The following is a 13,700-nucleotide window of genomic DNA, read 5'->3' as shown; positions in this document are numbered from 1 at the left end:
AGGGAGTCTTCTCATGTCATTGTCTTCAATATGAATATCTTCATAAACCACCATTGTCTTCAATGTCTTCGTACATTTTTAGGGGTCATCTCTGGTAGTAAAACCGAATCAATGAGGGACTTCTACCTGTGTTTTCCTGCAATTCTCACAAACACGTTAGTCCCTCAACTAGGTTTGTCGTCAATACTCCAAAACCAACTAGGGGTGGCACTAGATGCACTTACAGCCGCCATCCGTCTGACCACCGCACCCGCGAGGACTAAAAAACCTAACCTAAACTACTAACCGGAGCGGAGGCACCGGGATTCCCCTCCCCGCCATCGGCCGCTGGAGCGATAGGCAGAGGGGAGGTGAATCCACGGACTCGCCGACGAAGTTTGGAGAGAATAATTTGCCATGCCTGTACTAACATTGTAGTATTGAAGATGACATGCCACTCCAATGTGTTTTTTCTTTCACACATTTTACAAATCCTACGAATCAAAGAGACTCTAAGCGTGGAATAGTCCACATGCACAATCTAATATGCTTTTGTTAACCATTTTTATTTTTCTATAAAATGCTTTCAGCTTAGCATTTTTTAATATTTAAGCAGTTAAAATTAAAAAGTAAAACATGTTCATATTCATTTGCTAGAAAAATTTCATGTTTATTAAAAAATTGCTCATGTGTTTTCAAAAAATGTTTGTATATTTTTCTAAAAAAATTAGTGTATACAAAAGAAAATATTCATGCACTACTACAAAAGAATGCTCACATATATAGAATGAAAAAAATGTTTACATATCTGCCTCCCTAAAAGGATTTTAAAAAAAATCAAAGGTAAAATCAAAAAAATAAATAGAAAAATAAAAAACTAGGTTTTTTTAGTCTAACTAGGTAAAAACAGAAGAGAGGAAAAAGGAAAAACAAAAAAACATAGAACCAGAAGAAAAAAACTAAATGGGCCAGAGCGTATGCCGGCCTAGACTCTGTATGCCGCCTTGCCTCGATTGATCAGGCCTGCTCCAGCCCCGGACTGTGTTCACTGTTCACCCACTTCACAACTGTCTTTTCTTCTTCCGTTCACCTCACCTCGCGTGTAGGCGCGCGCGCGCTCGCTCTCGCTCCCCCCTCTCTCTCTCTCGTGGCAACGACTGGCCGACCGCCGCCGCCCTACGCAAGGTGCCTAGGTATTCGTCGGGCCGTTCGCCGGCGACGAGCACCCACCAGGTGTGCCCACCCCTTCTCTTCCCTTCCCGCTGTGCGAAACTGAGCACCCACGACACCTTCTAGATCCGCCCCTGATTGGTGCGTTTTTGCTGTTAATCTGGGGCGATTTCTGCTCAATACTTTTTGCGTTGATTTTCGGAAGGTTTGGTGCAGGATTAACGGAGGTCTCTACTCTCCACGCCACCTCTAGGTCTTCTACACCACCCGTTCCGTGCGTGTTCGCGCGCGCACGCTGTTTGATCAAATGTTTCCTTCGTTTTGATTACGGTGTACCGCAACCAGCAAGCAGTGGCATAATTGTGATAGTTTCCTGGGTGTTCGCGTGGCTTTAGCATTCCGACAAGTTCCATGATCTTGTTTGACTGCCTCATGGGCTCTTATGAACAGTAGCTAGTGTCATCGGAGTCATGCTGTTTTTCAACCCCTGCCCGTTGCCATTTTGCTGTTTTGTTTCGACTCAGCAAAGTGGTTTTCCTGTCAACGAAATATAATTAGGACATATCTTCGAATTCCATGTTCATTTAATGTATGGATGAGCAACACGGAAACTGAAAAAAACGGAAGGCCGCCTACAAAAGATATTACTGTAGCTGACAATATTACGAACCTCTAAAGTACATTAGTACTCCTGGTTTTCAAATCTTATTGGAGGGATCTTCAATACTGCTCTCCTTATTTTCGTGCATCTCATGGTTAAAATGGCGCATTAAGTGTTCTATAAGTTCTCAATGTTTAACCGTGTAGCCTGCTGTCAAACTCTGATTCGCATAGACTTGCTTTACCAAGCTTCATTTGATCCTAAGTCTATTGTCAAAATGTCAAATAGAGGTCCCTTGCTCCAAATGTTGTCCAGTAATGTTAATTATTCCACTGATAAAAGAAATATGTTCTGACTGTCAAGGTCAAAGTTAACTTGTAGTTTGTTGTTTAAAATTATTGTCATTCTTCTGCAACCATTTACTGGTATCTAGTATGACATTGCAAATCAAAATTGTTTTCAGTTTAGTTCTAGTTAGTTCAAGCGTTCACTTCTATGGCCCACTTGATGTTTTTATCGATCATAGTAACTTCCTACTTTCAAGTTTCAAGAAATGAGCTGGTGCTCTGAATGGAATGTGCTCATATTATTTGTTGCCTGTCAGATTTTCACGTTCCCCATTGTTTGCTGTTTTCTGGATCTTTGGTGAGGTCCTACCCATTAAGCACCTTGATGAGATTGCCTATTGTCTCTGAAAACATGGGCAGATAGGTTTTATTGTTTAAATCTAGGTAATGTAAGCTGAATAGAGGTATGATCTCAGAGAGAGATAGGGTCATTGAAAATCTAGTAGTCAGTCGATAGACCCTTTAATGTTTTTTTATTCTATTGTTTAATGTCTCTCTGTATTTCACATGTGCTTTGTTTCCTATTAAGCATAGTGGTGGGAAAAAACAAATCTGAATTGACCTATTCCTAATGTGTCACCAGCATAATTAAAACATCACCAGCATTTGCAAATGTATTTGGAGTGGTTATTAAGAATATTAATAATAGTGGCATACATGGTTCCTCTTCCACTGTGTGTCTTTAGTGGTTCCTAATGTATTTTCCTTTTCCTTTGGCATGCAGTCCACGTTTGTGGGAACCATGGATGAATCACGAAAAAGAGCTGCCTCTAATGCAAATGCTAAAAATACAAGTTCATCCCTTGGTATGTATCTTGTTATTATTGTGTTATGATACTAGGTCATCCAGGCACCTTGTTTCCTTATTATGCTTCACCATAGTCAAATTAATCTTAGACTGCTATGTTGAAGATTTCTGATTGATGCTGTGTATGAGTCATGTTCATTGTATTTGTTTCCTTCTTATCCTTGAGAAATTAAATCTACTACATGAGCTGTGCGGTAGACTTGGAAAATGCATTTTAAAGATTGTAATGATTTAACATGTTATTTATTGGCAGATGAAGACTTTGGCAATGATTTTCTTTCATCTTGGAAGTTACCAAAATCAGGAAAAGATACAATTGACTTTGATGTCGAGTCAGCTCCAAAGAGTAGCAAGAAGTTTAGCTTTGAGAATTTGTGAGTATTGCGCTTCAAAGTTTCCTTAACATTTGGTGCAAACAAGTGGAAATTAGTTACTATCTAGTGTTCATATGGTGCTGACAATCTCTTTCCTTGTCCAGTGATGATTTTGGACTTGATGGAGCCTTTGACAAATTATCATCATTTAAAATGGGCATGTCTGATTTAGATTTCTCTAGTCCTCTCAAGAAAAAAGCGAAGAACAACAGTTCAAACGGCGATGAGCTTTCTGAAGGGAGAAAAGTAACTGAAAAAGACAACTTCTCCTTTTCCTTTGATTTTAATGAGTAAGTTATCCTGGCTGATGAAGACTGTTCTTCTCATAAAGTTCATGCAATTAGCTGTTCATCTTGTTTATTTTGTTTCCTTAAAGGCTGGGCAACTTCAATCTTGACACAAAGTTGGGCTTTGAGGAAAATGGTATGAGCAGACCTAAAGAAAAAACTGACCCTATCTCTTCAGAGGGTAACAAGGATCAAGAAAATGGTATTTCAGGGAAGGGCACTGATGTTCCTGAAGATAGTAAGAGTAAGGAACAAATACAAACACAGAATGCTTGCACTTTGAAGCCTGCTCATTTGACAAGGTAGGCGAATCTAACGAACGGCAGTTGTCTGACTTTAAGTATTAACACTACTGAGTCATCTAACGAAAAATGCATCATCTTTTCAGCATCAATCCTGCAAGTGTGGGCCAACTTGAAGTAGATATGGTGTCAAATGATGTGCTTGAAGAGCACTCTAATGAGACATATCCAACAAAACCAGTTGTCAACAATTCTTCTCATAGCTTTCCTTCCACTGCTGTATCTGGTGAAGATCCAACACATTTGAAAGCGGTAGCAGTTCCTGGGAGCAGCAAGGAAGCTCTTCCAGTTGACCCTAGTAAAGTTAAGATAACATCAAGGGAGAATAATAGCAGTGAGCAATCAGTTAGTTCACAATCCAGAAACAAGAGCACTGAGAATGTCCCCATCTCAAGAAGATCAGGGGGCCACTCAGATTCTCAAAATAACCAGAATGAGCCTGTGGAGGAAAGTACATCTCTTAATGAAGGAAGTCATGGTAACCAATTTTATAGAGGCACTTCAATGAAGCCTCTAAGGAAGACATCATGCGGGACAAAGAATGTTGAGAAAGGGACTTCAGGTCCAAAGAATCTATCTTCAACAATGCAGAGGTTTATCTTTGACAAAAGTTTCTTTCTCAGCAAAATAAAACCTTCAACCTAGTGTTGTCTGCTGTTTGTTTGACAAGAAAAGTCTTATCTTAAATTAGAACATCATTAATGTTGGATTAAGTACATTGCACATACATCATTACGCACAACAAATGCTTCATGGAACCCATGGTTCTGTTGAGTATCATATTTTGATTTACTTGGTTGTGACCTAACTTCTAGTTTTGTGTGTTGATCTCTTACTAGGCGAATGTGTTCTGATACATTTATGCAGGGAAATCAGAAATGTTAAACCTACACTAGTGAATGAAGCAGGAACCTTTTCTCTTCTGTCCAAGTCTGCAAATACGAAAGCAAGCAGGCCTCCCCAAATAACTTCAGAGACTACCTTAAATCAACTAAGTGGTGCCAATAACATGATCAAAAAGACAAATACACATCCTACAGACCTGAACAGGTAATAGATAGATTGGCATACTAGCATGTACTTATAAAATGATAAAACTGTATCACTAATGAGTGTTTTCCAATGCAGGGAACACAAGCATGCAGATCCTGATAAACATAAAATCACGCCGGCAAAAACATACTGCAAGCCAGGATTACAGGGGCTGTCAACCACCTCCATGAATGCCAAACATGGGTACGTAATTATGCACCCTTCAAAGTACAACAATGTGCTGAGTTGAAATATATGCACATGTTTACCTGGGTATGCTCAACTCTGCTGTATTTTCTCCATATTATGATGGTGTCATGATGATATAGTTTCCATAAGATTTTTTCTTAAGTCCCACTGTGTATGAACTTACCTAACATTGAACCGACAGAAATATCATTCTAAGACCTCCTTTGGTTTGTTGGAATTTCATAGGATAGAATTTCTAAAAGATTTCTTTTCCTATAGAGCCATTTGGTTTGTAGGAATGGATTCCTATTTTTATGTAGGATTGGTCCCTATCCTTCACATTTCAAAGGAAAAAAATTTAGCTATGGACCTAATGGAAAAATTCCTATCCTATGAACCAAATGACATCTCTTTTCCTATAGGAACTGAGATAGTACATGTGATCTCATTTCCTATGACTTTCCTATTCCTATGATTTCCTTATCCTATGAACCAAAGGAGGCCTAAAGTTTCACTCCTATTGATCTTGGTCTTTCAACAAACTTTTATTGAGTTTATGGCTTTATGCAGCGCTATGGTTTATGCGGTGTGTGTGTCCTTATACATCAAAAATGTGACTACCTTAAATATTTTGAATTTCAATGTATCTTTCATAGATGTGGTGGCAGAGGTTTCGTAATCTCTTGATAGTGGAACCCAGTCCATTTCTGGATCATATAGGAAAAAAAATGTGGTGGCAGAGAAGCAACTGATGCATTGAATAGAGTGGATTTGCATCACATGCATTTTTCTACCTTTCGAGTTTACACCATGACATAATGCTCTTTGTTGCAGTAGTATGTATCATTCTCAACTTTCGACAGCACTGGTAGCTAATAAGTTCCGCATGTCATTTACGCCATTTTTAGAATCATAGTATAGAAGGGCGCAGCAGCAAAGCTGTTGCCTTGTGACTAGGACCATGTGGTCACATGTTCGAGTCCTGGAAACAGCCTCTTGCAGAAATGTAGGGAAGAACTGCGTACAAAAGACCCAAAGTGGTCGGACCCTTCCCCGGACCCTGCGCAAGCGGGAGCTATGTGCACCGGGCTGCCCTTTTTTAGAATCATAGTATAGTTTACATGGTAGCAATGTTGTAATAGGAAGTCACTTACCACAGTGAATGTGATCCTCGTGGAAAAGGACCCCCATTGTATTTGAATTATAACTAACTGTACTTTGGATTTACTTCCTGACAATCCTACATGGCATAATTCTTGATATTTGATGTACTCATGGTTTATCATGTCTCTAGAACAAAGTATGACCTTTTCCAGTTCTTAATTGGTATTTTGAGTTCTCTGTAACAGTCAGTCATGATTCAGGTGGTCCGGTGCGACCCCTTGGCCCGGTGGACTGGACCTGGCTTTTGGCACCAATAGGGTAACCTGACGGCCCATATAACCTTTAGGGTCCAACAGGGCCATATCCTTTTGACCCTAGGGTCGAACCGCTCCTTCGTGCTTTGCGAGGTGCCGCTAGCCATGCTCCAACACGGGTGGTTGCTTCTGGTGACGCCCGCGCACGCCTTGCAGCTTCCGCCGCCGGGTCGGCTGTACGTTCGTATCAACGTGGTCCGCCGCACCACAGCCACAGCCACGCCCGTTGCCTGCGACGGCTCGACGCAGCACTCGCCCTGCAGCTCGTGCCGCTGCGCCGGCCGCACGTCTGTCTCGGCATCGTTTGTGGCACCACAGGCACCTCCACACCGTCGGCCGCTCTCAGTATACGCACCCGCACACGTCCTGCAGCTCGTGCTGCCGCGCTGACCACACATCTGTCTTGCGTCGTGCACGACGCCACGGTCACCACCACGTCCACAGGCCGCGACCGCCCCACAGAGCCAAAAATGGACGTCTTGCTGCTGCCAGACTGGGGGCGCTCATCCTGCTCTATCCCGACGCTGGTGGGTACACGACTGCGCGTACGACACCGTGTCATCCTCGCCGGCGTGCGCCTGTTTACTAATTATTAGGGCCGAACCTAGGTTTACCCGTGTGGCCCTCTTAGATGAGATGCGGGCCGAACTGTGGACCTGTGGTTTTGCAAGAGGTTTAGAGGTGCAGTAACTGGTCCAAACCGGACCGGACCACTTGAATCTTGAACAGTCAGTCATCGTAAGTTTGTATGCCCATCTATTTCTGGATTTATCCGCTTCTCTTGTTATTGTTAAGACAGTCTACAAATCTTCTTGTGAGATATTGTCAACGCTGATAAATATATATGCATCTTTTTCAGACTTGAGCCACTTAGTGCAGGCAACTCATCCATTAAGAATACTCCAAGCAGTACAGCACATACCACTGGAAATAATTTACTAACAAGCCAGATGCTCCTAAAAGGCAGCAACACCTCTGATATGATACAAGGCACTCCTTCCAAAGATGATAAAAGACCAACAACTTTCCAACTGGCCGGATCAAGGTTATCTCTACTCCAATATCTCATGTTTTTTGTTCTAGAAATGTTACGTGAAAGGGGACTGAATTATTTTCCTGAATGTAGAGTTTCAAAAGTAGGCAACAGAAGTCCAAAGTCTGGCTTGATTCTGGATAAAGATTCAGTAAAATTGAGTGGGAGCAAGGGTTCCCCTGTAAGGACACACAAGATCCCAAACTCCTTTGTTGAAGGAAAAGCTGCATTGCTTAGTCCGTCCATTAAGCAAAAGATGCCCGAGGTTCTTTTCGTTCTGTGCAGTTTTATATCATCAAACACATTTTCTTTTATGCTTAAGCTTGTTTCCTTCTTTGCTTTATCCTAATTGCCTTCTTCTGAAGGTTGTGATTCATATCATTGCAAAGAGTTACATTCTCTAAATGCTAACATTGCATCGTTCATTTCCACATTGTGTTGAGTGTTTGTACCCGCTTATTTTGCAATGTGCTGAAGTGTTGCATCCGTATAAAATTTTACCTTGGAGTTACAAGTGTTAAATAATATATCAATGTAGAGATTGCCGTATCTTGATACTGCAAACTGATTAGATCATGTGCCAGATCTAAGAGATCTACGATGCAACTACAGAGAGTGCCTATTGGCTTGTCTCTTCAATTATATGATCAATCAGCGCATGCAATTCTTTAATCTAGATATGTAAAATTTAAATTGCACTATGTTTTGAATTTGGTATTATATTTCGAGTGCCAGAGTGCTATTTTATCATGGTTGATCTTCAAGCTTAGACTTGAGATTTCAACCAATTGACATGATCATATTGTGTAGATTATCAATCATTTAGACCTGGACAAATAAATATATTTTTTCTGTAAAATACTACCTCCATTCCAGAATATAAGGTGTATCGATTTTCGTGCGAGTCTACCTTGCATGTCTTTGACCAAGATTATAGAATAATATATCGACATCTACAATAGAAAATAAATAAAATATGAAAATACTTTTCGTGATGGATCTGATGATACAAATTAGGTACTATATTGATATATTTTTTCTAAAAACTTGGTCCTTATATTTTGAAACGGAGGGAGTATTACCCAAGCTACAATGGAAAAAACATATATAGTTTTGTTATCTGTGTTCTGTAGTATAGGAGTATAATTTTTGGTACTTCTGTTCATGCTGTCAACTTCCCTTCTCAGGAATCAATCCCAGATCCAAAAGCCCCTGCTGTGCTGAAACGCATCGTGAGATCTCCAGCTGTGAGGTTGTTGGTCCGACAACATCTAGTAGATTCAATGTACCTCTAGAGTAGCTCTTTTTATTGGAAATAACAGGTTTGCAATTTATCGTGTAGAATATCACCGCAAACTGTTCCAGAGTTGGGGAATCAAACAGTAAGTGTATTGAATATTCCTTAGTTGTTCTATTATTACCTCCAGTCCCAAAGGTTGCCTTGGTACACAGTCGAACATTTATAAGAACGACCATTAATTTATATTAAGTTTCTAGATCTGACAGAAAAATAATATCAAAAGATATAGTTATGAAAACCTTCCGCCACACAATATTTTATATCACTACGTTAATAAGTTTGTAGTCTCATGTTTTTCGACTATATTGAGCAAGAGGTTTGCCGCTTTGATGTTTTGATAACTAGAACTAAGAGTAGCAATTCTACAAGATGAAAGTAGCAGATATAAGCACATCTTGAGATTGTGAAAAAGGCAAAGGTGACTTATGTTTGGAACTGGAGGTAGTATTCAGTTATTCACGTCCGCTCATTTTTGTTGATTTCACTGCTTAGATTCAAAGTGGAACTCCGAAAGCTCGTATGGATAATGCAGTTTCTTCCACAATATGGGAGATGGGTGACATTTCAGATCTAGAGTTGCCTGCCCTGTTAGAAGATGATGGAAATGTAGAGAAAGCTGAGGCTTGTAGAAAACAGCTTGAAGATGTGAGTAAATCTGCCAACGAATGCTTTATTATCCTTGTCTGAAAATCTGTTACTAGAATGTAAACTAGCAGTTGGGGTTCTCAGTTTGTGTTTGACTGAGCCTTACCCACCTTAAAACTGATATAGCTTTGGAACTGCACGGTTGGACTTCAGAACATTTCAGGGGCTGCTTTCCCAAATTTATTATATTTCGTGTCACTTTACTTGTATTTTAATGTTAATTATTTAAGAAGACTCTTGCTCCCCTTTTGATCACATGAGAAATATGGAGGGTGAAATTGTAGATGGTACAACTTGCAAAAGGTGCAGAATGCATCTTCTCCAGATCATTAATGTCACGGTTTCATGCAGATAAATGAATATCATCAGTATTCAGTAGTGACTAAGATGGTTATTTGTTTCCTTATTGATAGTGCAATACCAGTAATTTTATCCTCGATGCAACTGGTATTTTCTTACTCTACATGAATACACGTGTTGACGTGTAGAGGATCTGAATTAACAGTTGAGATATTTACGTTTTCATGTCGTATCATGCAGATGTGCATTTTGATGAAAAAGAAACACACGGAAGCTAAAGAACTAGCAGTTCGGGCTATTGTTAACAACAATATGCTGTTGATGCTAAACCACCCAATGTTTGAGGAGAAAATATCCTTGCCTACTTCTAACTAAGTCACATGTTACTACTGCATATTCACATACATGGATGTTAAACTTGGGATTCCTTCACCAGAAGAACCTTTCTGCTCTTCAGAAATACGCCGACAGCATGAGATCCAAGCACTTATTTGAGGAAATTGTCACAATGGATACTGTAAGTTAACACCCTATTCCATTTATATGCTTCTGATTTGGTATGCTCCCTTCATTTCACTATATGTGTCCCTGGCCTCGAAAACTCCTTTTCACTATGTTTGCCCTTGGGCCGAAACCATATTTTTCAAGTGCCATTTCCCCTCTTTTGCCCTTAATAACCGCTGTCGTTTACTTGTTTTCCCGAACATCATGACATTGAATGCAGACTGGCTCCAATGCAAAACTGGACATGGCCAATACATGCTTAGCTCCTAGTCTGAGTCATCTTGAGCTTAGCTTTCTATATTTTCTTGCAGTTCTTCGTTTTTGAACCCTTTGGATTTCTGATCCTACCATCTTTTTCTTTGTTTTACTCAACAGTTACGGCTTAAAATTACTTGTTTACCAGCAATCCATTATGGGATAGTAGATGCCAGAAAGTAATAGAACTATACAAAGAAGTCTAGAGATCTTGGAGTGGAGGTACCTGCATGCTGCATTTATGTTGGTCTATAGTAGCCTCGGATCATTACCAGCATGGAGTATATCTTCAAAATAATTGATAATTACCTTTGCAGCACAACTTGGAGATGTTCATTTCCACACATTGGTGCTCTATTAGTTCGATTAGTGAATACTGCTTTATTCCTACATGATGGTTTGCTGTAGAACTATGAACTTAATAAACAAAGTTATGGAAGCTCAATATACTGCAACTCCATGCATCAGAATATGTGCAATTGCCATACACGATCCTAGTTTTAGTCTCTTTTTATTCTTCTAAAGTACCTTAAAAAGTGCTAGACACTGTAATTACTTGGAAGTGAGAACCAATCACACGAGTGCGTGGGATATCTATATTGCTTTTTCTATGCTAGTTTGACCTTCTTTAATGATTTCGTATGCAAAGTTACCTACTGATATGTTGAATTTAGAATTGGGCTGTTGGAAGCATGAAACACACCACACTTTCAGACTTCCCTGAAAAGTATTGTCAACTATACAGATTATGGTGTGAGTAGCAACTGCTTGGCATACTATGTTTTGTTTTCCCACCTGCATAACCCATTTCTGATCACTTGTAGGGATGTTTGGCGTTTTAGTTTATACCATTATGTAATACTTCTATCTGGTTTTATTCTTTTCGTTTAACATTTTAGCATTATGTTATTTAGTAGAACCGTGGTTCCAGATTGCTTACTTGCACATATTGGACAGCTTACCTTGCATTGCATGCATCCTTGTCAGATGACTTCTATCTTCTTGTTTAGGCTGGCATTAGCGTATAATATCATTATGTTATTTAGTAGAAGTGTGGGTTCTGAATCACTTATTTACGCATGTTGTACAGCATGCCTTGCATTGCATGCATCCTTCTCAGATGACTTTATCTTGTTGTTTAGGGCTAATATCAATTGGCTTCCATCAGCTATATCAACCAATGTTCTATTGTTTCAATTGCCAATCGTATATGTTCACTGGGGTCTCTCATAGCACTGGAGTTACCACTTAAGTGGTTACTAGTGGCATATATTCCTAAAGATAGCTCTGAAGTAGGTTATTTGTTCTTTTATACAGTATACTTGCATTGGTTCAGTACTTCCAGTTGCAGTTTAAAAGGACGCATAGCTTGTGATAAGTTTTATGCACGGACTACCTTGAGAAGTTGCCTTCTGTTTACAGGAAGTTCAGTTTTGTTAGCAGTTGTAGTAAAGCATCTTCATATTCTGCCAATATGAAACTTCCTCCATCATATTCCATTGTTTATAGTAACCCAGTAATATTTTGTTCTGGCAGTATTGATGCGGGAGTACTGTGGGAAAGAAGATGCTTCACCCTGGAGGAACACGGGTAATGCAAATGCAATGAAAGGACATATATAGGATTCAGCATGTACTTAATACCGAGACGAAGTTCAAACACTACTGAATAGCTAATGTAGTCACATTACTTGCTCCTGTAGAGGTACTTTGCTTGCATGTTATAGCTAGCAGTTGTTTGGAGAGTGCTGGAATCAGTAGTTGGGTCGATTCCACTAGCACAAGACCTGAGTACTCAAATGGATGACAATCCAAGAGGGCATGCTTACGAAGTTTAGTTCAGGTGACTAGTCAATCCCCGGTGCCATCTGTGGTTAAATCCTGTATGAAATGCAATTGAATAGAAGTCTAGTTTCACATTGGATCAACCATTAATCTAAGGGTAAAGTTAACGATAACAATTAAGCATGGAATAATTATGGTGGGTGACTAGGCATCCCATTCCTTCTTAATCTCGATTCGTAGGTTAAAAGCTGGTTAACTTTGGTGCCTCGACCTTTTTGTAAGTTAGTGTGTTACAAGTGGTAAATTTTGGCATTTCTAGTACACTTGTTAGTATGTTGGTTGTCTAGTTGCAGTACACTTGGTAGCACTGCCGGGCAGGCTTGTGTGATTACCAACGTAAAACATAGCGGGTGGGTGTCAGCAATACCTGTTGTGTTTTCTTAATTTTGGTTCACCTGGGAAGATGGCCCCAGCGATCTTTGATTTATTACCTCTCTATTTACTATACGATTTTGCATGAACTAGTGCACATCACAATATGCGTGGTCTTCCCAAGGATGAAAGCAATTGTGACGGTCTGTCTCCACTTAAAATGGGTGGTTTAACGCCAAAAGTCAATGTGCGATACATCGTTTTTCGGTCCAGTTGCTTGGCTAAGTAGGGTAGGGTAGGGCCCCAAGTAGTCGAAGGTGGTGCTGGTGTGGAGGGTGTGGAGGAACCCATTGAGTGTGGAAGGTTATTGCTGGAATTAAAAGAGGTTATCGCTGTTTACGGCTTGATAGCTGACACCGGCGAAGGCCATATCAACGTTGGTTTACTGTGAGTCCACAAAAGCCAAAGCAATCTCGAGCAGCAATGGCTTTTCACATGGTTTGCCAGTCCTATTGGCTCAACCATACACCTAGCCTACCTTTCTCCTCCAGTGTTGGGCTCCCCTTTTCTTCCATTCATTGGATCATCCGCAAAAGGTTGAATGCGTGTATCGAATCATGGACGAGATAACTAGCATCCAGGAGGAGATTGATATATCTACTCAAAAGTTGGGAGTAATTTGATGAGTTCGATCGTCGTATACTCGTATCCGACCTATGGAGCTGCAAAGGCGCCTGAACCAAAAAACACCGATAACCGTCCAAGCCAGCCTTTAGGCAGGTGATATCTGATAGGGAGGGGGGAGGCGCATGCGTCCAAGCCGGTCGGTTGTGGTTGCGCCTTTGCTCCGCGCACGTACTATCGCCGGGCATACCTACACATTGGTCGCCTCTGATTGATCGAGAAGACGATGTGCGAGTGGTTGAAGCGCATGCACTCAGGAGATCGGCCTGGCTATTGGCCGGGTGCCCCAATGGAGGCATTTTTTAGTGAACTTTTT

The 13,700-nt window shown here is 40.5% G+C and overlaps 1 protein-coding gene across 1 annotated transcript; it reads left to right on the top strand.

The window, feature by feature from the left end:
- The first annotated feature begins 1,024 nt into the window (after positions 1-1,024).
- On the top strand, positions 1,025-12,504 carry LOC125544830 (uncharacterized protein At4g18490). The gene is made up of 16 exons (XM_048708600.1): positions 1,025-1,212; positions 2,822-2,903; positions 3,159-3,279; positions 3,384-3,569; positions 3,656-3,868; positions 3,955-4,461; positions 4,736-4,918; positions 4,997-5,104; positions 7,367-7,552; positions 7,634-7,805; positions 8,728-8,792; positions 8,883-8,922; positions 9,333-9,485; positions 10,026-10,136; positions 10,228-10,302; positions 12,081-12,504. Exons 2-16 carry the CDS (start codon positions 2,840-2,842, stop codon positions 12,084-12,086), a joined length of 2,190 nt encoding a protein of 729 aa, XP_048564557.1. The 5' UTR covers positions 1,025-1,212; positions 2,822-2,839; the 3' UTR covers positions 12,087-12,504.
- The last annotated feature ends 1,196 nt before the right edge of the window (positions 12,505-13,700 follow it).

Source organism: Triticum urartu, chromosome 3, assembly GCF_003073215.2.
Source record: "Triticum urartu cultivar G1812 chromosome 3, Tu2.1, whole genome shotgun sequence".
Lineage (NCBI taxonomy): Eukaryota > Viridiplantae > Streptophyta > Magnoliopsida > Poales > Poaceae > Triticum > Triticum urartu.
The sequence above is the reverse complement of the archived record's forward strand: the minus strand, read 5'-3'. Positions and strand labels throughout refer to the sequence as shown.

Excerpts from the sequence above, each read along its gene's own strand:
- LOC125544830 (XM_048708600.1), top strand. The coding sequence starts at position 2,840 with ATGGATGAATCACGAAAAAGAGCTGCCTCTAATGCAAATGCTAAAAAT. Across the intron at positions 4,462-4,735 it reads CTATCTTCAACAATGCAGAG|GGAAATCAGAAATGTTAAAC; the intron begins GTTTATCTTTGA and ends ACATTTATGCAG. Across the intron at positions 8,793-8,882 it reads GTGAGATCTCCAGCTGTGAG|AATATCACCGCAAACTGTTC; the intron begins GTTGTTGGTCCG and ends TTTATCGTGTAG.